The sequence below is a fragment of the Zosterops lateralis genome (assembly GCF_965231275.1).
Source record: "Zosterops lateralis genome assembly, contig: HAP1_HAP1_SCAFFOLD_84, whole genome shotgun sequence".
NCBI classification, from domain to species: domain Eukaryota; kingdom Metazoa; phylum Chordata; class Aves; order Passeriformes; family Zosteropidae; genus Zosterops; species Zosterops lateralis.
In genome coordinates, this window is record NW_028154590.1 from 148,583 (window position 1) to 171,193 (window position 22,611).

Below are 22,611 nucleotides of genomic sequence, written 5' to 3' on the forward strand. Positions count from 1 at the left end.
TCTATTATTTTTCTTTTTTTCAAGTCAATATACTCCTCCACCTAATCAACCTTTACTGGATGATATTGACTCAGAGTATGGACTGCATGAGTACAACCTGCATCTTGACCTTCATGGCAGAACCTGCATGTACCTGTGTGGATCATTCAAGTGCCTCTTCTGCAGAAAACGTAAAGTTGACAGAACAATAATGTTTGTTTTAGAAATGATCCCTGTCTTTCCTTCTTGTATCCAGTTTCTCTCTTTTAAGGGGTGAAACTGAAATGGAATTTTAAGAGTAAGATGTCTGTTAGTTGTGTGGTTTCTTTATATCTGCATGGTGCTTTGTGTGGCATCCTAAGGCTGCTCTGTAAGAAGTCTGCCCATTGTTACATTTTTATAGTGTCAGGCCTGGGACTGAATTCTTCAGATTGTCAGGGTCTTTTCTTTTAGTTCTCTGCTGCATTAATAATGCGGTGGCATAGCTCTTGGTGCAGGCTGATGTTTCTTTCAGTTGTATTTTATAAAGGAGAGACAGTTTGTCCTCGTACAATTTGGAAGCTTATTTCTGTAGAATTCGCCTTGAGTATACTTTGGATGCACAGACAGATTGAAAATATAGATAAATTTGTAGAAGTTACTGTGAACTTTAAGATCTATAGTTTTTTTTTTGGTGAGCTTGAGGTTGCCTGTTCTGGCATCTCGTCATTGTGTGGTAAACAATTTCAGTCATTTTTTTTAACTGCTGCTTCATTCTGTTTTCAGCACTTCTTTCCATGAGACGTGATTGACCATCCCTGTTATTCTCATACAGCCCAAATTCATAATTGTACTGAGGTTTTGAAAAATACATGTGTGATCTCTCTTTTGACATAACTTCAGCATAAATTCCTACAGCTACATAGCTGTCTTTCTGTAAGCAGAGACAGATTAAAATATTAAAATTAGACATTGTCATGAATTTAATTTAGAATTAAGTACTGTAAATTAATTATTGCTCCCAAATAATTTTTTTTTGTATCGGCAGTAATTTTTTTTATCCACACTCCTGAGCAGTGCGGATTGCAGAACATGTTGTTTTTCGGTCAGTAGAGGGCACTGTTGTCAGACGTGAGCGCTTTTACCGGGCTACAGAATTTCCCCGTGATTTGGTTTGGTTTTTCTCGTTGGTGTTTGGTGATTCCAAGAGCTGTCATTTAGATGGCAGCCTTGTGCAGTGTGGAGTGTAGTAGTCCTTGAACCTGAAATATACCTGAAATACATTTTTCAGATTCCAGAAAAGTTGCAAGCTTAAACTAAATGAATAATTCTACGGCTAAAACTTCAGTGAAAGTCTACGCATGTAGCAAGAAATCTTACCTGAAGTGTTGTGTAGTACAAGAATCCTCTTTATATTATCAGAAAAAACCCCAAAACGTCTCAAAATTGGCAAGAGGATTGAGTTTTTGGAATTGTGTTGGTTGTTCTGGTTTAGCTGAATGTCATATTTTGTTTTCTAAAATGAAAATGTTATGCTCCTAGCAATACAGTTGCACAAGAAAAAGTATTATGTGGCATACTTCCTTTCTTGATACCACTTTCTTGCTGCTTAGAAGCTACTTCCACAAAAGATTAAGCTGATAAGCTGATCTTTATGCAAATTTTAGGAAATGTCCCTGAGCTACAGTTGTGATGCCATCTCACTTTGCAAGTTACAGAATCTGTTTTATGCTCACGAGTGTTTTCTGAATTACTGGTTTTGTGACCTTCAGCAGTGTGACAGCCACCAGATTCTGGTCTCACAGGACATCAGGCAGCTGAAGCCATGGTTCTGCAGACAATAAGCTCATTTGTCAACTTGTCCCTTCCATGTGCTCACACAATAATTCCTTGTGGAAAATGCTTGACTTCCTCCTGAAATGGTGTAGTGATGCAGCATATGGTTGTCTGCTCTCACATTTTTCATTCTAAGTTGTTGTTCATTTTTCTCATTTTGGTGAACATGGTGTTGCTGAATGTGGTGGCCAGGTTTGTCCAGACTGGTTGTGTTTGCTGGTTTGTGTTTTGGTTTTAGGCTCCCTTCTAATAATATTCTTTGTCCCTTCCTCTGGGAGGACTCTGAAGCATGGAAGTCTGCAATGTTCTTGTCTTGCTATTTTTGAAAATTCTCTACTGAGTCCAGTTTTATTTTAAATTATAGACATGCCCATGGCAATTTCTACAACTTGAGGCACAGATCAGTTGTCAGCTATTATACTGTTCTTTTACTTATTTATTGGTTTTCGTTAGGGAGCTCTAGGCCTTCCTAGGTTACCAGAGAATGCCCATTTGTATTTTGCAGAATAACTGATTTATTTGTTCAATATTAATATTTATCTGCTTTTTGTTAGTGTCTATTAGTATTGAGCTTCATTTTGCTACTCTGTTTGCAATTCTTTTTGCAGAATTCTTAATATTAAATTTAAAAAGTTATGTCACACTTCATTGAACCAAGTAGATGGAGTGTATATGGCTTCAGATTTTTTTTCTGTTATTAATACTTACATTACAGTAATTAGCTGGTTTGCCACTGTTTGGGCTGGGGTTTAGCATTTTGTTTTATTCTCCTTTTCATGTAAACAGAATTGGCAATATGGTCTCACTGGCAGATAGTGTAGGGTGAATATGCTAAATACTTTGTAACTGAATTGAAAATATTTAGAAAACTTTCCTTGTTTTCAGGAAGGTATGACAGGCTTTTCTCCCAGAAGACTCCCAGAAGCTATGAATCCAGCTTCTTAATAAATACTTTTGAAGTGTATTTACCTAGGTTTTCAACTTTTTAAGCACAGCTTTGTACCCACATGGTAGTTTAAGCTTTGACTTTTCAATGTCATTTCTTGTTGATGTAAACTGATGTGATGTGCTTGCAAAATGTGAGAGTTGATTTTTGTGTATTTAGAGAGCTTTTAAGATTTGTTTGTAAAATTTCATATCAAGCTTTTGAAATGTTTTGCTTGACCTTGAAGTTGAAAGTTTTTTTTAAACTTGAATTTGCAAGTTTAAATAACCATTTCAGTGTCTTAAGGCTGGTTGTTGGCACCAGAATTAGTGTTAAGCACAGCTTTTCCTCTGAAAATACCAATCAAATGACAATTTGCAACAAAGGCTTGGTTAGCAAAACAAACTTCCTTGGCTTTTAGCTAAAAAAAGTACTCCGGAACTATTGGTCTATTTGTTTCTTTCCCCTGAAGTTTGTCTACATGATATATGTTCTTTATTACCTTTACTTGGAAATATTTGTTCCCTATAACTTACTCTGCTGCTTTGCTGCTATGCGTGTCTTGCATAAACCAAGGACTAGAGATGTTATAAGGGGACAATGAAACAAAGTCTGGATCAGGCTGAAGAAAGCCCTGTCCAATTTGCTTTCTCTGTGTTTCTCTTCATATGTTTAACATAGCTTGTTCTGTCCTTTAATTTCATTTTCTTATGTGACTGGGGTGAGGAAGGGAAGACTTCAGTACTTAGCCTGCAGTTCCTTGCTTGTTTCTAGGCAGACTTTTCCCTCCTCTGGAATATAAAGACTGCAATGGAGCTTTTATATTAAAAAAACCCATATATAAAGACTGGATTAACCAGCCCATGAATAATTAGCCTTCAGATTCTTGATCTGTTGCCTATTTCCATTCTGGCTAAAGTTAAGAAGTAACTATAATACACCTTAGCCAGCTGATCTATCTAGCAGTGGTGTATTAATGTCATGCAGTGGCAGTGATGTCCTGGGCTTCATTAATTTATTAGCAGAATGCTTTTTTCAATCCATTTTTAATCCATTCAAACTTCATTTGATTTGAATGAGTAAGAGAAATGGCCACTTCCATTCAGACTGGAATTGTGGATAACCAAATAGTCATCTTAGAAAAAAATGCTTGTTGACTGATGTTTTCAAATCTTGTTCAAAAACTCAACTTTAAGTGTGGTCTTTCAGTGGTTAGTTAGTAAACTAAGTAAAATATTTTTACCTTGAATGACATTTTGTCATTGAATTTGATTTACTGAGGTTTTGGAACTGAACCATTTGGACAGGTATCAAGTTAATGCCCTTTTTCTACTTTGAGCTGGGTCCTGGAAACGAATTCTGCTTACATTTTTCTCACTGATTTCTTTTGCACTTCACTGCAAAGACAGTGGGTATCATGGTCCGGACGATTGCATTTTCCTTCAACCATACAAAGTATTTCCTACAAAATATTTCCTGGGCATGGTCACGTTGGTTACTGTATTCACACTCCTATTCCAGACAGTGTCTGTATTGAAAAACCTGCAGCTGCTGTTCTCTGTCATGTGCTGGGCTGCTTCCTCCCCAGAGTAAGTATTCTCTGGACTCCCCACTGGTGAGTGATGCCTTTCCAGCATTGGTTTGTGCCTTGGCTCTACAGCACCAGTTCAGAGAAGTTTTTGGCCTCTGTGTTGAAGTGTGGGCTTTCTTTCTCCTTCACTGCCTCTAACGATCTGCTTCAAGCAGCCACCAAGCAGAGGTTTTGCTGGCACTGCCTGCTGGATGCAGCCATTTAACTCACAGCCAGCCTTTCTGATGTTGCTTCTTCTGTCTGTGGCCTCATGCTGCTACTTCAGCTTGATCGAAGGAGAATCACAGGCAAAACACTTCCTTTTTCACTCTGTCACTTCCATCTTAAACCTCTGCAAGTCCCTTAGCTTGTTACCTTACCATCCAGGACCTGCTACTGGATCCTGACAGGCATTATATTCCTGGGAATTCCTTCTCGCCCTTCTCATTTGTCTCCTGCAAGTCCTAGATATTTTCTTTTTTGTACTGAGGTCTCTAGTGCTTTTGTTTTGCTCTTTTGAGAGAGAATCTCTTGTTCAAGGAAACTTGTCTAAGGGATGTCCTACCAAGAAATCTGCTTGTGTCATGTGATGCTTTTATTTTCACTTTTCTTTGTAGTCAGATTGTGTTCATTATAATGTTCCCAAACTTATAATTAGAATGTTGGAGTCCCTGGTTCCTCCTCTGATAGCAAAGGAAAAAAAAAAAAAAAGTCAATCTCTTCTGAGAGAAGAGATACCAAAGAAATATGGATATACGTAGTAATAAAAAAATCACAAATCATAGTAGTTCTGCCAAAAAAACCCCAAGAACCAGGAGTTTTGGAAAGCTACTTTAAAAAAAATTAAATTCATAATTTAAAAACTTGATTCAAATCAAATCATAATGCATGTCAATTTAAATGATGCAATATCCTTTCTAAGGAGAAATTGTTACCTGTATACCCTTTTTGTTGGGTTGAGTTTCCAGTTAGAGATGGAAGTGTTGAATATGAAATTTACTCCTTGCATCCTTGTGTAAGTTCTTTAGGTGCCATTCCTATTTTTATGCTAAAAAATACAAAAGAATTTTTAGCTGCTATTTCTGCTGTGGATCACAGAATCAAACTTCGAACTGCAACTTAATTCCTCTATGAAGTGCTTGATATTTAGCTGTTGGTGTATGGCAGGGTTTCTTATTGGTGAGTGAGATGAAAAAGACATGAAAAGGAGAACATTTACAGCGTACTTGGACTGAATTTGATTTATACTGCTGTAATGTTGTATATTGTTTATATTTTCAGGTGACATTGAAAATGGATACCTGAGGCTCAGAGTTGTAAACTTGAAGGATAATAGGAAGCACTTTCCTATTACTGGGACACTTGGCATATGCTGGGAAACAGATGTGTTTAAAGGCAATGTAAAGGTCAGAAATATTTTTTTGTTTGTGGAAATGCTTATCTCAAAACAGAATTATGTTTGTGCATCTTAAATATGCTAATTTTAAAACAATTTTTTGATATGTAGAAGGTGTCTGTTACTAGACAAAGACCTGTGTTCCAATATTTTAAAAAATAAGTGAATTTTGAGGAAAAACATTTTCTGCTTTCTCTCATAGTGTGTGGATTGCATGCTAGACTCATTCATGTAATGTGTGTTATCACTCCAGTGCTTTCCACTCAGCAAAGATGCTGTGGCTGACCAGCCTTGCTTGTAAATGCTGGACAAAAAAAAAAAAAAAAAGAAAAAATACTGCAGATGTACTTTTTGTGAGGGCTTTTTTTGGGTTTGATGTGAGGGTGGGTTGGTTTTTTTTGTTTTGTTTTGTGGTTTTTTGTTTGTTTTGGGTTGGTTGGTTGGTTGGGGTTTGTTTGTGAGCAATAAGCCTTGAACCTCTGGGGAAATACTCTGCAGTTCTGTGGTGTGTATGCAGTGAAAGTTAGGAACTGCTGGGGAATGTTAAAATGCCAGTGGCCACAGGGAGAAACTACAGACCACATCCACACAGTCAGCACCTAGCTCCAGTCAGGTACATCAGTCAGCTGGATTAACTTTTTATTTTTTTAGAGGAATGCTCACACATTCTGTTGGATAAAATTCCTGAAAGAGTTACTTCAAACAAAGCTTCAGATTATTTCTGTACCTTTTGCAATAGTGGTGAAGGCACATATTTTTAAATGTACTTTATCGGCGTGAATGTTTCAGAAGTTGTAAAAATTCTGATGAATGTAGTTTAAGCACTACTGAAAAATCACTTAGTTCAACACTTGATTTCAAATTTGGCACGTCTTTTGAAAAGACCCTCAAAATTAATAAAACTGCTGTTTCTGCCAATCATGTATAGATGTGGAATGAAATATTGTTTGATAAGGTGAGACTTTTTTACTGAGGCATGTGTTGACAAAACAAGGGACAATATTTTTAAACTGAAAGAGGGTAGATTTAAATTGGACATTGACAAAAAAAGGCAAAAAAATTCTTTCGCCCATGATGAGCATGGTGAGGCAGGGGAGTTGGAATTAGATGACTTATGTAAGTCCCTTCTAACCCAAATCATTCTGTGATTTTAACCCGAGTCTAATCTGTGATTCAGCTGCTTGGCAGGATTTTTTTTTTCCATGAAAATACTCCTGAGTAGTATATAAGAATTTAGGAAGTTATCTGACAGAGGAAACAGCTGTGGCTGTAGTCTTTAGTTTTTCAGTTTTAGTCTCCCTCCTATGTGCATACGGCATAAATTATATTGAGTGTTTGTTTCTACGACAAAATAAAGAATACAATTTTTTTAAATGCCTCATTTTGGGGTGACAGATAGAATTTGTCAGCATATAGCCATGGGTTGAATTCACTGTGGTCTTTACCATAAGTGTCTAAAATTCTTAAAATGTGTGGAGGCCGAATAACATCAGCCACAGAAGTAGGACATTCCAGTACTTGGAATTTATTTGAATTTTGTTTAATACTCTTAAGGAAAACCAAAAAACCCAAAAGCTTTCTTGGCACTTCTGGGTTTTTTAGTAAAAAATTTAATTGCTGAAGTACAGATAGTTGGAAATTGTCATGGCTTAGGAATGGTATTCTCCAATTTAATGTTCTCACTGTAACCACTCCAAATCACACTCTCTACTGGCTCTCTCCCCTTCCTCTGCTCTGTGCTGAGCTGGAGGGGAGAACTGGAGGCACAAAGGTAAAGGTTGAGATAAGAGCAGTTTACTGGAAACAGCAATGGGAGAAGAAAATGGAGAGTAGCAGCAACAAAATTAATAATAAGAAGGTACAAGAGAGGCGAGTGATTAACATGCAAACATGCATGTGAAGGGAGGAACTCAACCTGACCATGCCACAATAGCCTGACTGAGAAGAAAACCTTTTCCTTGCTCCTGGAAATGAGATGAGGTGGTATAGAACAATGTCACTGTGTTAGCCACGCTACCTCCTGGCTGCTGCAAAAATTAACCTGATCCTGACTAGAACCAGGAAGGAAATGCATGGAAACCTCACCATCCCACCACCCAACACCATCCCACTTTACATTTTGTAATTGGCCTTATATATGCAAGTTGTCAGACCAGAAAATTGTAATTCTTTCTGGTTTCCAGTGATTCTGTAGCTCATATAAGTTTATGATACCATCATTATCAGGTTTGGTTTGAATTTTGTATTTTCAGCATAGTCTGCATTAAAAGGCTTAGGGAAACTGTGTGTATCATACTGCCTCATGTTTGTGCCATCTGCCCTTATGTTGTTTGATTGAAGTAAAGTAATAGTGAAAGCAATGTTAGAGCAACAGAAACACAACTATGTAGTACAGAGAAATAAAGCATTCCAAATGAATTTTTTTGGCATGGAATATGTTGGTTTTGGTTTATTTCTGCTTTTGGACCACAGATACAACATAATTAAGATAATTTGATTCATTTAGTGATTCAGAACTCAAGAGAATAAGGAACAGCTGATACTAACCATGACAGACAACTCCTGTGCTTCTAAGGGATATGGGAAACTATCAGTTTGCAAAGACAAAAGAATTGGCATTAACATTTTTAAATTATCTAGTTGTGTAATCTTGTAAAGAAATATTTTCAAGAATTTGTAAGAGGAGGAATTACATCAGGATTATTACTATTACCTTTTTGGGAACTGAAGCTGTGAGCCTTTCAAAAAGTACTGTATACAGCTGGCTTGGAAGGGTAATTTTGCGTGCTCTGCCTTGAGTGGTCCCTGAGTATCTTTGCAAACATTGCTACATTCACACAAGTTTAGCAACTGACATTAAGCTTAGGTTGCTTACTCATATTGAAGGGACTATAATCATTTGAATGGTAAAGTAACTAATAATTGAGAAAAACAGATGTTAAGGGCTGAAAAATGTTCAAGAAATAATGTCTGATTTGGTTTGGCAGTGGTACCTTCTGTACTGCAGTGTTTCATGTCTGTGGGTTGCAATTTTGATTTCTGTAGAAAACCTCTAAGTAAGTATTTCTTGCAATAGGTCAGTGAACCATTATCAATTTTATTTTGAGGTTTTAACCTTTGTACAAAACCCTCTGAACCCTTTATATTTCTTCTAACATCAGGGACAGATCTACTTACTGGGCCATGGGGAAATAATCTCTTCTGCTTGTGTTTGTAGGACTGCTTTGTGATGGATCTGACTCTCTTGGATGAAACTGGAAAGCCCTTCTGGTGTTTTAGTGCTCCAGTCCACATGGGATTGTCTACCAAGTCATCTGGCCTTTATGACTACATGGGTCATATTTATACTGCAGACTATGCAGATTCAGAGGGTAAAGTCTGTGTTGAGTTTGTGTGGTTGGAAGAAACCAAGGAATATATTGTGGTCAGTTTGGTGCTTTATGTAAGCACCAAAAAGGTAAATAGCTGGTATGGAACAAATTACTGACTTAATTAGGTCACTAATTTCCTTGCTTTAAAAACCAAACAAACAACTCTCCCACAATAAAAAAAACACAAACTGATATTTAAGATTGACACCAACGAGCAAGACTGCAAATTTTCCAGTAATAAGCGCAATTGCCTAAATTTTTTTAATAGGCAACTGAGGGATCAAAGAGACATATTGATTTATGTGAGAGGCTTTCTTCTCTGTTGAACATTAGTCTGTTTCTCGCTGGCTATATTTAAATTATTTTTAGGAAGTTTTTTTCTTTATAGACACATGTTACTGTCATTAAGGAATTGCTTCTTTTGAGAGCCATACGGTGGAGATGCCTTACCTTACATAAGCTGCACTGGTTTTGAGAACGTTGACTTTTAATGCTTAGTAATAAAACAGCATGTGTGCTGTTTGCTCCAGGTTTGTTGGAGTATTACTGGTAAATTACAGGCTTTGTTAAATGCTTTTTCCAGAAAAACGTCACTTAAATATATTTTAGTAAAAGATTGAAAGGGTAGATGGGAAGTCAGGTTTGAAAAATATGTCAGTCAAGGCATTTGTTAAGGAAGTAATGTGTAAAACCTATTTATGACGTTTCTTTAAATTCCTGTTTGTTCTGTTTTCCCATGTTCTAACCTTGTCTGATTTGAGCCTAGATACTTGCCTCACATATTGGCCTCTGAGTAAGTGTCCCAATTATAAGCTAACCTCAGCTGGTGTTTGTTCATACTGAATTTATGTAACATCCAGTTGTTTTGGAAACAATGTATATCTGATAGTTTATCTAACAATATGAATACAATTGAAAATTGAATATATGTGCCTGGTCTTTCCAGTTCCTTGGAGTAAGTTTAGGATCAAATTTTCTACTTCCTGTATTTAAAAAACAAAAAAACCAACCAACCAACCAAACAAACAAACAAACAAAAAAAAAAACAAACAAAAAAAACCCAAAACAAAACAAAAAATTACACGATACTGAGAGTCCAATGTCATTACCTGTCAGGGACAATTACATAGCTGACTGCTCTGACTTTATTATGGTAATGATTTCCTTAAAAATAAATACTCTTTATTTGTTTACATACGTTAATTGGTTTGTACAATGTTTATATGTAAGCATGTCTTCCATGCTACAGAGGTAGATAGATGTTACAGCCACAGAGTTGTATGTTAATTTGACTTTCAAAGGCAATAAGCTGAGGCTGTTACCGTTCTAGTTCACCTTGTTAACTTTACCCAAAGAGACAGTGGAAATGTTTCTACCTTTGGTCATTAGCCAGAACAAGAATGATCAGCTGCATTTTGTCGTCTTTCTTACTGGATGCTGATGGGAACAGGGATCCCTTGAAGTGATATAAAGGTTTTAACATGTGGGCTGGGTGTGATGAATGCCAGAACAACGGACACTGAAAGTGATCTGCACAGACAAGCAGCCAGTCTGGATATTTGGTTTTGCCCAAATTTAACGTTTGAGATACCAGTTTTAGCAAGGAAATGGTAGCTCAGTCCTAAAGTTTTCTTAGGCATTGGCCTTCCTGCTAAGCTTGTAAACAAAAATGTAGAATTATTCTGGCTATATTGTTCCTTTGAAATGTGCAAGTATGTTCTCTTCCCTGCTGTGAAGCTATCAAAGTCAATGGGCACCCAGCAGCCATCAAATGGTGAGAGGTCTGTCGCTGTTCATTCCAGCTGAATTTTTATTGTATTGCCAATGTTTCTGGGTTTAGAGGTTTTTTAATAAAAGTAAAATACTTCCTTTAATAAGCAATTTCAATTTATAAAGTATTTGAGTATTTTATACAATTGAATGTTTTATAGAAAATTCTGGCATCACTATTGGAAGTGAAAAAAGAGAATGTGCTGTCCCTACCCCTGACAGGCTAATCTAGTAGCCTGAAAGCTTACTAACTGAATTGATTGGGATGAGAATAAGTCTTTAGCAGCTCTGTCAACCTAAAAGGTGATACAAGGCAGAGCAGTTTCCTCAGGTTATTGCTGGGCTGGCTTATTTCTGCTGTTCAACAACGTGTATTCAGCAAAACCCAGGCAAACTGTTCCAAGATCTTAAAAAATGGACCCAACTGTTGCAGAGCTATTCTCCTGTATCTTCACTGACTATAATTATATGAAGGATGAAGGATGTGTCCTGAAACAGGCCTCAGATGGACCTAAACTTGATACCATATTTATGCCACTTCTTTGATTTCAGTTGGTTTTAACTTGCACAAATTCAGTAGGTACCACCTGTATGATCAAACCTAGTAAGTTACATATGCCTTAACTGAAGCTTCCATTTCTTCAATTTGCATCTTCTTTTCATTATATAGGTAAGGATATACACTCCACAACCTCCACAAAGGATAAGAACCTCCACAGAGGAAAGGGTTTACATTAGGTCAACTGCAGTGGTCCGTTTCGTGAAAGAAAGCATCTCTTCCAAAAACTGATGCTTTGATAAAATCATCTAGTCTTCTAAGTTCCTTTTTATATACCTGGTACAAAAGGTGATAAGAGTGAGTTGCACTCTACAGTAAAAGATTCTTGTTGTATAAAAGACAATTATTAGAACAAGCAGGAAAGATGGAAACACCAGTTGAAATCTGGTCATGTCACAACTGGTTGTGACAATAAGCCTTATAGCACGTTTTTTCTTTAATGCCTCAGGATTTCTTGCAGCTGCTTTTAATAATTTTGTGTTACGTACTGAAGACGGAACAATGTGTTTGTTGTAGTTTTATCCTTTATACAAGTAGTAAGACAATTTCTGTGAGAGGAAGTATGAACACCTGCAGTTAAAGATTTTACTTGTATCTGTACACTTCAGGTACCAACTCATCCAATTAAAAATAGAGCAGCCCCTACCAACATCTAAATGTGTATGTTTAAGTACTCTGCAACAGATAGAAATGTGATATTTTTAGAAGGTGATTTGCATGGTAGGCAAGCATATAAACAGTACTTATGTTTATTTTAGTGCAAATATAATAGTGCTCATTTAACATAAGGAGTTCAAATTGCATTGAAAAGGAATCAGTGTGAAAGAGTGATTTAGTGAAAGGGCTTTCATTAGATTATTGTAACAGTAAAGGAGTTGTCATTTAATAGAGTTACATCTAAATGTTAATCCTGCCATTTATCCTTGTTTTGCCAGATGTCTACTGTGTACCTAAATGCTTTTGTATTCTTTTTTTTTACAAAAATATTTTTAGGAGGTGTTTCTAAAGAGAAAATGTCTTCAATGAGCAATTCATTAATATTTTTTGGCATTTAATGTGATCTTCCATTGATACAAGCTGGAACTGTTGGTTTATATCATCTGAACAATTGTCTTTAATTTTAAGAGTGCCACTCTGGAATCAGAGTGTTCTTTACTGCAGTTGGCTTACTATAGTGGGAAGCTAATGGCAGCTGTATATTCTGAAGTCTTTGTAGCATAGGCAAGTAATCGCAGTATTTTTCTTCCAACTGGCCTTTCAGTTGCTTTGTTTTTTCTTCCCTTTTTTTGCAATTGCTTTTATAATACATTTCAGTTCCAATGTGCTTTTTGGTACCTTTGATTTAATGTGGAAAGCAACTGTATGGTGGATAGTTGCATTGACTTTGCTTTTCCCTGCTTGGCCTCTCTCCCTCTTTAGGAAGTGTGTTTTGATTTGCATTCATCTCACTTCGTGTTTAGGTATAGTCTTGATTTTGTTGAAATCAACACCATGTTTTGTTCTCATTGTCAGTTCTTGCCTCAAAAAGCAAGTACATATCTTCCTTTTTTTTTTTTTTTTTTTTTTTTTTTTTTTCCCCCCCAGGTACATGGCTACCTGATACTAGGGATTGGGTGCTCAACAGAAATTCTGGAACAGGATACCATCGGCTGAAATGCTTTAATTCTGTTTCACATTAAGAACCTAGGCAAGTGATCAAGTTTTATATGTTAGGTATATTTGAATGATTTACTGCCTGGCAACAGTTATGTAGTAGCCTACCTTGTATTTACCAGACTGTTCAATGTATTCAAACAGTTGGAAGGAGATTTAGGTAAAAGCATTTGGTCTTTTGCCTTTGTTGTGTATTATTATGGCTCAGTTGATCTGCTGTATCTAAGTTTTGATAACTGGATCTGAGCTCAAAAGTAATTGCATTAGAAACTGTACAGAAAAATAGTGTTTCAAGAAGTTAAAATGAGAACAAGTGATGTGTTTTAATGTCTGTTTGTGTGTAGTGAGTTGGAAGGACATTAGTATGAAAAGTTAATTCCTGTCTCTTGCATCCATCATAAATTAGAGGGAGAAATGGTGGCAACAAGGATGACTAGGGAGTTGAGTGTGGTGAGGAATTTAGCATTCTGAATGTCAAAGCACTGCTTATTCTATTCTTTCTCAGACTCTAAAATGGCTTAAATTTTTTTTCTCAGTCTGTGCCTCTAAAAATGTTAGTGAAAAAGGAGTAATGACACTTTGCATTAATGCCACTCCAGTTGTAGAAGGGTTTGTAATGAAGTTTAAAACTGTAAGGCTTTTAAATATATTGAAGAAAATTAAAATGGAAGTTATTTTTCTGGGTTTAAGTTGAAGAGAGATGAACCTATTGAAGGGAAATGTGCTTCTGAGTCAGACACTGATCATCTCTTGATAGGTGGAATTACTTTTGTTCTGCATATAAGCCACTTAGAATATGTGTTTACAATTATTTCCATCCTGAATGAGTCATAAAGTTAAATTCAGCTGTCTTGATGAAATGTTACCCTAAAAATGCAAGGTAGAGAAAAATATGTAATCATCCTGTTATGCCCTGTTTATTCACTGAAATACTATAAAACAGTTTAATCTGCAGGGATTGGAAAGTATTTAACCATTGAACAAAAGATACCACCATTAAACCCCTCAAGCTAATGCAAATGCTTAGCATATCAGAGCTCAGAATCATCAATATCTCCTCTGTACCAAAGAAACAATATACTTAGAAATAGGGCAGAAAACCCCCTCTTGATTATTGTAATAAGTTAGCTGAGACTCCATTTTCTTCATGTGGGAAAGGACAATTCTTTATTCACATCACTTATTTCATACAGTTTTCACAGACCTCGTGTGCAACACCTGTTGGCTGGTTGTTTTCTTACTACATTTCTTGGTCAGAAGGTGATTTGTGTGTACATGCTAAGATTCAGGTTGTTTACTTTTTTCCTTTATCTGTTTCCTCATGGAACAGATCTTATTGCTTACACAGATGCACTTACTTTGCAACCCAATAATACGTAGTCGTGTTAAAGAACTTTTCATACCAAGATTGTTTTCTAGTGGGAACTTGAAAATTGCCTAATTACGATTAGAAGAGATGACAGGCTAGCTATTAATTTAATAGAGCAGGCCTGATTTTATGAAGCCTTTCTTTTATAGTTCTTCTACCTCTCAGAACACTTGATGTTTGGAAGAATCTGAAAATAAAGATTATAGATTAAAACAAAACAAAACAAAACAAACCACCAAAAAAACCAAAACAAACCAAAACAAAAAAACCCCCAAAGCCTTAGTATACTGAAAACTCTCCATGTTTGGAAAAACCTGGAAATAATGAAGTTAGCTATTCTTATTTGTGATTGTCAGTGCTGCTTTGTTCGTTGTTTTCTCATTTGTTTTTGATACCTTGGTTTACAAATTCACCTTTTCTGATAGAAATGTGCAAAGACAGGTGCACATGTGTACCTGGTGAAAATGTTCAAGAAAAACTTTGAAAGAATAGTAAAGTACTCTGTAACTAAAAAAAATTTATTCTGGGCTTGCTACCTGGATGAGATGGTAAATAAAACAAATTTTTTGAGAAAAAACCCTCATCAGCGCAACTATACCACATGTCCACCATGCTTTGTTCTAATGACATGTATATAAGGATCTTAAAATTTCAGTTTTAATTCTACTGCAGCGTAATTAATGGAATACTTGTGTGTGAGGAAAGGCAGAACTTTGTAAGACTAGTCTTCTGCCATCCTGAAGAGACATGTAATGAACAAGTAATGGTGTAATACAATTACTTAGTAATTTTTTAATTTCAAGTTTTGCACCTGCTTTCACATATTTTAGGACACATGGTAAAGACTGAATTGGAAATAAGACTGTCTTTAAAAAACAGTAGAAGTAATTGATAGTGTGCTCTTTTTTAGAAACTCAGAATTTCGTGTTTACAACTTACATACTCAAAGCATAAGCAGAAGGCAGTTATTTTAGCCTTCAATTTTCACTAGTTTTTGTAACTATGTAGGAATTTGTGGAGCACACGGATTCTTACCCATATTCCTCAGTATTTCTGAAGGATCATAACTGGAGTCCCAATCATAAGGACTGGGACTCCAGTTTCATGCAGCTGGAGACTTCTGTCTGTGGGTTGGTTACCTCTGTCTGTGGGTTGGTTTAGGGTATTCTTTTTGATTGAGGTGGTAGTTAACCTATTTGTTGTTAAACAGTATGTGATCAAGTTTGCTGCATTATTTTATGCAGCTCTGTTCTGTTAAGAGCCAACCTGCAGTGAATTCTTTCTAAAAAACATGGATTCAGAATGTATCCATTACTGATAAGTACATTGCCTCATTCTCATTAGCCAGCAAGCAGAACTGGAAAAAAACTGTCACAAAGTTTATCACTTTCGAGAGGCAGAAGCTTTTTTCTGGCGTCTCCCCACAATCACTGTTTGCAAGTAGAGCATAATTGCTGATGTATGTGGGGCTTTCCATTTTAGCTACTCGGTGCACTTATATGTGGAATTTAAATTTACAGTCACAGAGCTCTCCTTTATTTCTTCTGTTATGCCTTGGTCCCTCATTTTGCACCTGCAGTGATTTTGTGCAAATTGTGTACTGTGATATTACAGTGCAAAGAGGAAAATGTCTGCAAATTTTGAAATCCAAAGAGAGTCCCATCTGCAAGTCAGACTGCACATCCATATTTGTGTTACATGGGACATTTATTCCAGGATTTATTAAAACTGGAGTCTTGGTTGGAGCTTTAGCTTAGCTCTTTATGTTTATTCCTACTAATTCAGCAGTAAGGATTTCCAGTGTAGATGCCCTTTATAATGGCCTATCTCTGTGAGAGCTCAAATAAATTGTCTTGAAGTGAAGCTGGAAAAATTACATTCAGGAAGAATAAGCTTAAAATTTTTGATTTCTGTTGATAGTTTTGTCTTGACTGTTGAAAATTCTATTTAAGCAAATGGTTTGTTTCCAAATAATACATGGATAGCCAAATAAAAACAGTCTTGATTTTTGCTTTTTTTTTTTTGCCCAGAATCTCTGTAGAAACTTACTAGACTACCTCAAATTTATTACTTAGTCTACTGAAAGCATTGTATACCATCCAAATGTTGTAGCAGCTACTGTAGCTTTCTTTGAGATTCCTCTTCAAAAAAGTAATTTATTCTGTTCTAAAAAGAATAATAACAGAAGTTGATTTATCCCTAATGAATAATTATAAAGTATTTCTGTCAAGCACTTGTTAGATTAATATTCTCATAGTGTAGACATTCTTATTTAGGTAGAGCATAGATGTGTGTATCTGTTTGTGAAAACTGATGAACAGGTAATATTAACTTTTTCTCTCTGTAAATAATTTGCTGCCTCCTTTAAATCTTCAATTTGAATCTTTTTCTAAGGACCGAGTTTTTGGAAGTTGTTTTTTTTTTTTCAAAACCCCAATGTGATTTTAAGCTACAAGATGTCTATGTCTCCTGCCTACTTCCCACATTTTCTCTCTCTCTTTTGTTTCGTTTGTTTGTTTGGTGGGGTTTTTTTTGGTGTGTTTTTTTTCGTTGTTTGTTTGTTTGTTTGTTGGGTTTTTTGGGGGTTTTTTCGTTCTCTCTCTGGAGGCCTATGTCACATCATTGTAGCAAACAATTCTTAGTTTATTCCCTTTGTGATTTTTTATTCTAGCCCTGTGGAAGCACCAAGCATTAGACATTCCCGGCATGTCAGTGTAGAGCAATCTAATCCTTTCATTCCCCTTTTCTTGTTTCAATGTGGTGCAGAACATACACTGGTGTGCACACAAAGCCTTGCTCATAGAAAATGGCCCATGACGGTTCACTCTATTTCTGTCACAGGCAGCAGCTGGCACCTGTATAAGGTCACCTGCAGGTTAAGCATTCATTTTTTCTACTATTAGGGTGCTTTGTAAGACACCTAAATAGCTGGTCTAAGATAAGATGGTCTGGCCATCTGTAATCTCTTTCTGTTGAATGACTTTGTCTTGCAGATGCTTGCTTGCTACTTTCATTTCCTCCTATTTCCTGTAAAGATGGTGTGAGAATGCAAAGACCTTCTTTGTAACTAAGGGGTTATAGTGTAGGCAAAACCTAAGAACTTTTAGACACAGGTTACCAATGTTTCCTGTGGTATGCTGAGACTTACTTCATCTGAAGAGCTCAAGTTCCAAAGTTTTGCTCTTGGAGGAAAAGGAATGTTTCCCCCCGCCTTGGCTTCCTTCAGGTATCTCTTTCCCATGAAGGTGGCAAAGGACTGTAGTAACAGGGAACTCCGCTAAGGTTCATGGCAGCAGGTGAGATACATCTAAGGTTTTTGAGCCTTAGACATGAACTTTCTTGGATCAAGGTAGAGTAAAGAGCTTGTTGTGGGACAAGTCCCAAAAGAGTGAAGGAGTTTGAGTAGAAGCAGAAAGTAATTTTGGATAGCCCATGGAACACACTGGTCTGTTGTAATCCTTATGGAGGGGTGAATTTCTTTTATTTCCAGCATATCTCTCAGAATGCAAAGTTTGCCGAGAAGCAGTTTACTGAGCAGTAATTTGATGGATTTTTTTGACAAGCCTTTCTGTGATTTGTGTTGCTAACAACCCATCTCCTTTGCTGTGAGCCACTCATAAGAATTCAGGGAATGTGATGTAGGACTGGTACAACAAATGTAGCCAACATATGCTACTCTTTGCAGCTTGGAAACCGCAGCAGGACTCTGCAAGATACAGATCACTGTATGTAACAACATGGATAAGGGCTGCAGCTGAAGGTGGAAAAAAGTTCTGCACTTCAATCCCTACCTCTTCTCTCTTATTTTGTTCTACTACTTTTGCTTCTTTACCTGTTTCTTCCTACACTTACATCAGATTCTGCCTTTGTCTTATCATAATCCTGGTGGTATTCATAGAGGGGATTCATGGAGGGGTTAGTTTATCTGCTGAATTATTTGGCAGGTTTGCTGCTGGGAGCTGCCTTATCTCTTTTAGCCTCATCAGTGTCAGGCAAATTGTCTTGCCATATAGCAACTACCATAAATCTTGTTTGATCTCTTCCCACAAGCGTGGAGCTGTCTTAAGCAGTTGTGGGGGCAATTCCAGATGTCCTTGATGAAAACAACGGTAGCTGCCCAGTAGATTACAGCAACTGAGAGACGGAAGATTGCAGTATAATATAAACTTTTAAAACAGTAAAATTTATACAGGGTATGTCACTTGGGTAGCATCTTCTTACTACTGGCGGAATTGGACAGGTTATGGAACAGATTTCAACCATTTGTAAGGAACATGTGAACTGAAACATTAATTTAATATATAGCTGCAATCTGGCAACAGTGATACAGTGAACTTTCTAGTCATCTGTTCTCTAAAGAACATAAATCATAAACCATCACTTTTCCCCTGAAACTTCAACTAATGCTCATTTTCACATTGTACTCCATAACTTTGAGAGGCAGCAAGAGAAGTCACACAGGCATGTGAGATTTATCTCATCTAGCAGAACAGGGGAGAGAGAGAAATAGGGAAGGAATAAAAGATGGGATGCTTTTGTGAAGAAGTTCTATTTAGCTTCTGTGGCACCTTCCTGATTGTCATGGAGGTACACAAAAGCAGTAACATTCCCCCTTCTGTTCCCCAAGCCCCTCTCACTCGGGGGTGCCTGGGTTTGCTTTGCCCAAAGGATCACTAAAAGGTATCCAGTAGGAAAATCATTTCCACAAGAGGAATGTCAAAGACACTCAGTCCCGGGAAAGTGACCTTGTCTGGCATCCCAGCCAGGATGGGTTTCCTCTCACAGACCCACTACTCCCAGGAAAAACCACACTCTGGGTGGGTTTCTGGCAGGGTGTATATAACCTGGTCAGACTGAAGCTTGTCATGCATGGTAACAGTCAAGAAACTTCTCTGAGACTCTCTGTGTCTGTGTCTGTGTGTTCCTGCCACTAAAAAAGGTTCGCATGAAGGGGAATTTAATGGGAGCACATAAGTGAGTTTAATGAGTTAGCTTAAAAGGAATTTTGTAATTGACACTGAAATTGGTTAATTTTATTCATTGGATTTAGAAAACTCCTGTTGATATTATAGGTGATGCTTTTCTTAGTTTGCATTTTGAGTGAATGTAAGGCTGTGGAAAGTACTTCCTTTAGGCAGAGATACTCTAAGTGGGTCAAGAATGGTGTGGGGTGTATCAGCAACTTCACCCTGGGAGTGTCACCTTCAGACACAGGCAAGTAGCTGCCCAGTGATGTCCTTTCAGCTTTGCTTTTAGAGATAGTAAGGATGATGAATCAAATTAGATCATCATCCAGAAATTCCACTCCACAGTAGTAGAAACCTGCAGGTTCATTACTTTCTTCAGTTAACTGTCGGGAGAGAGGTTTTGGCATGCAAGCAGTTCATGCCTGTGTTGCCTGCTTTTCAGTTATGTGGCCTATCTTATTCTGCTGCCTTGAAATTTTAGAAGTATTTTATATATATTTTAGCATATTTTATCTGATAATGAAAGAAATCTATATTGAATTTCTTTGACTAAATTTTAAACAGTGAATTGAAAGGTGTTTTCTACAAAATCTCTTTGAGTATCTATGCATACATCTCGTTTAGATTTTTGTGAATGAATTCACCATCTGCTTTTCCTCAGGACCCAGGGGTTTTTTCAGTGAGAATATTGACAGAAGCATATCTGTGGGAAAGGGTTTGATCCCAGCAGGGCTTAAGTGATAAGCATAGTTAAATATGTGAGCGCACATTTGAAATGTCTGAAGTTCAGTCAATACATAACTTACTTTCCGTGTTCACGTTTCCCTCATTGAGTTTTTGAGAAGGTGTATCCTTGTGTTCGTTGGAAATTTTTTTTATCTTTGTAGCATTACGTAGGATGCATTGATCTTGTCTTAAAGCACCTGCAGTTCATGTAATACAATGAATGGTAAAATACATCTCCTTGTAATGGTTACCTTCTCAGATTATTATGAGAAGGGTAATTTTGTGGAGTATCTCTGAAAAACACTTCTTTTCCCCTGAGCAGTGAAGTTTAATGATTGGAAATTGATGCTGAGAGGAATTCTAAAAGTAGCTGAACTGCTGCTCCAATTTTTCTGGGTTAGCTGGGCAAAGCAAAGTGTTAATGTCCTTTTCCATTTTCTTTTTTTCAGCCAATGTATCCTGAAACTGCAGCAGTAAACCCAGGGGTAGTCAGGCAAATGTCCTTTCTGCTCTCCCCATGTGGTTACGTAAATGCTCTCCCCGTAGGGTTGCACTGGTGAACAATCTTTAGTTTGTAGGTCAGGATTATTTGGTGATATGTGCTTGGTTATCACTGCCCTAGAGTCACTCATTGAAGAGCCACTTACTGAGTGTGCAGTTCTAGTGCACACTCATTGTTGACTCTGGGGATTTTGCATTTTTGTCTTGAATAATGTTTTCACAGATTTCAGTAAATATTCTGAGTTGGAAGGGACTCACAATGATCATCAAGTCCAACTCAAGTGAATGGCCTCTATTGGAATTGAACCTGTGATTGAGCCTGTGACTTTGGTGTTACTCAGCGCCATGCTCTAAACAGCTTTTTTATAGCAATCCATCTATCCTCTGGCAGTTCCTCTCTATTCCAGGCTCCCTATTTTCATTATACCTGAGTCAATGCCAGTGTTTCTATATCCTGCTGCATTAATTTTTATGGGATATATAATGAAACTTTCTTTGGGTGGAAGAGTTGAGGTGGTTCCACTGTAAAATGTTTAAGAGAGGTCAGAGTTGAACTTTGCTTCTAGGTATTGCATAGAAAGTGTTTTGTATTTCACTTCCTATTGTTTCATTATTATGGTTGCTCAGCTAATTTGAAGCAAGCGATTGCTTTGAAATGTTTCTTTTGCCAGCAGATCTTCATCTGAAGTGAACCAACAATTTGTATAAATTTTAAAACTCTTCATCATCCATGCTCTGCAAATGACTTAGATATTTGTCTTTGATATCATAACATTTTTTTTGTCTCGTTCACCCTTAGAACTGCTCAGTTTTCTGTACCACGTGAAGCTGGATAGATTCAGGAATTGTTCTGCTTCACTTAAAAATCTCAAAAAGGCAAAGTTTTGGGGGAGTAATCCCAAGTGTTATTTTTATTATGGATTTGGAAAATCTCATAATTTGTATTAAACTTTTGGCAGTGCAACCTTTGGCAAAGTGGTTCCTTAGTATGGATTTGTAGAACTGTGTGCAGCCTCGAGGAAAAGTATAGCTGTGGCAACACAGGGCTAATGTGTTGGTATAGGACTGTGTTGATACAATTCAGGAACTGGAAACAAAATGTTAATTTGGGTATTCTTCTAATGGATCTGCACAGTGCACAATGAAATGTTAAATAATTGGATTAAAAGAAAAAGCAGCCCCAAGGCTGAAAATTTGTAAACATTCTGAGATGTTATTAAAAAGTCCTCCTCCAGAATTAAAAAAAAAAAAAAAAAAAAGGAATTAAATCTACAGGCTACACTGATTCTGAAATTGATATGCAGCATCTGAAGGTAGCCAAGGGACAGGGTATTATGTATGTGATGAGGTTAAATGAGGCACAGCAGTAATGTGACAGAATTATACAATATTTCATATATGTGATGGACAAGAATAGTCCAGTTTATGTTGAAGCCCAATAATATGGCATAATGGATGTAACTTGCAGTAAGCAGATTAACCTTAAGTAGTATGCAATGCTTGTGATAGCTTAAAGATGATTCTAACAGGTAGTAAGAAATAAATTATTTTCTGAAATAAAAAGCGAGATGTGCACTGCAGCAGCAAATTTCTGATAAGATGGAAACGTCATAAATCATTATGGTGCTAGAGAAAATGCTCAAGAATAGATTATAAATATTACTGTAAATAGTAGTAGTAGTAGTCATAGTTGTAGTAGCAGTACTGAATTATGATAGTTGTTTGGCTGCACTGCTTCCAAAAAGTGACATACTCAGTGTTCCAGTGTTAGGGAGTCTCTCCATGCTGTATACTTCACTCAATCAGGCATTTGCATGGCTTGATTTGTTTCAGATGTTCTCTGTTGTGCATATGAGAGTAATTTATTTTGGCAGCTGGAAAATACACTGAAATCTGTGGTGTACATTGATTTGTAATTTTCTATTTTCTCACATGCTGATGGCATTTAAAGACTTTGAATTGTTCACAGCAGTAGATGTTTATTCTAGGGGAATTATAATAACATTCTTA

The 22,611-nt window shown here is 36.8% G+C and overlaps 1 protein-coding gene across 1 annotated transcript in view; it reads left to right on the plus strand.

Annotated features, from left to right (window-relative positions):
* LOC310923522 (F-box only protein 15-like) overlaps positions 1-9,199 on the plus strand; it is a 24,806-nt gene extending 15,607 nt beyond the window's left edge. The window contains exons 8-10 of the mRNA XM_083885491.1: positions 25-170; positions 5,571-5,695; positions 8,903-9,199. Of these exons, the coding sequence (XP_083741617.1) occupies positions 25-170; positions 5,571-5,695; positions 8,903-9,172 (541 nt within the window). The 3' untranslated portion in view covers positions 9,173-9,199. The remainder of the gene's footprint in view (positions 1-24; positions 171-5,570; positions 5,696-8,902) is intronic.
* The last annotated feature ends 13,412 nt before the right edge of the window (positions 9,200-22,611 follow it).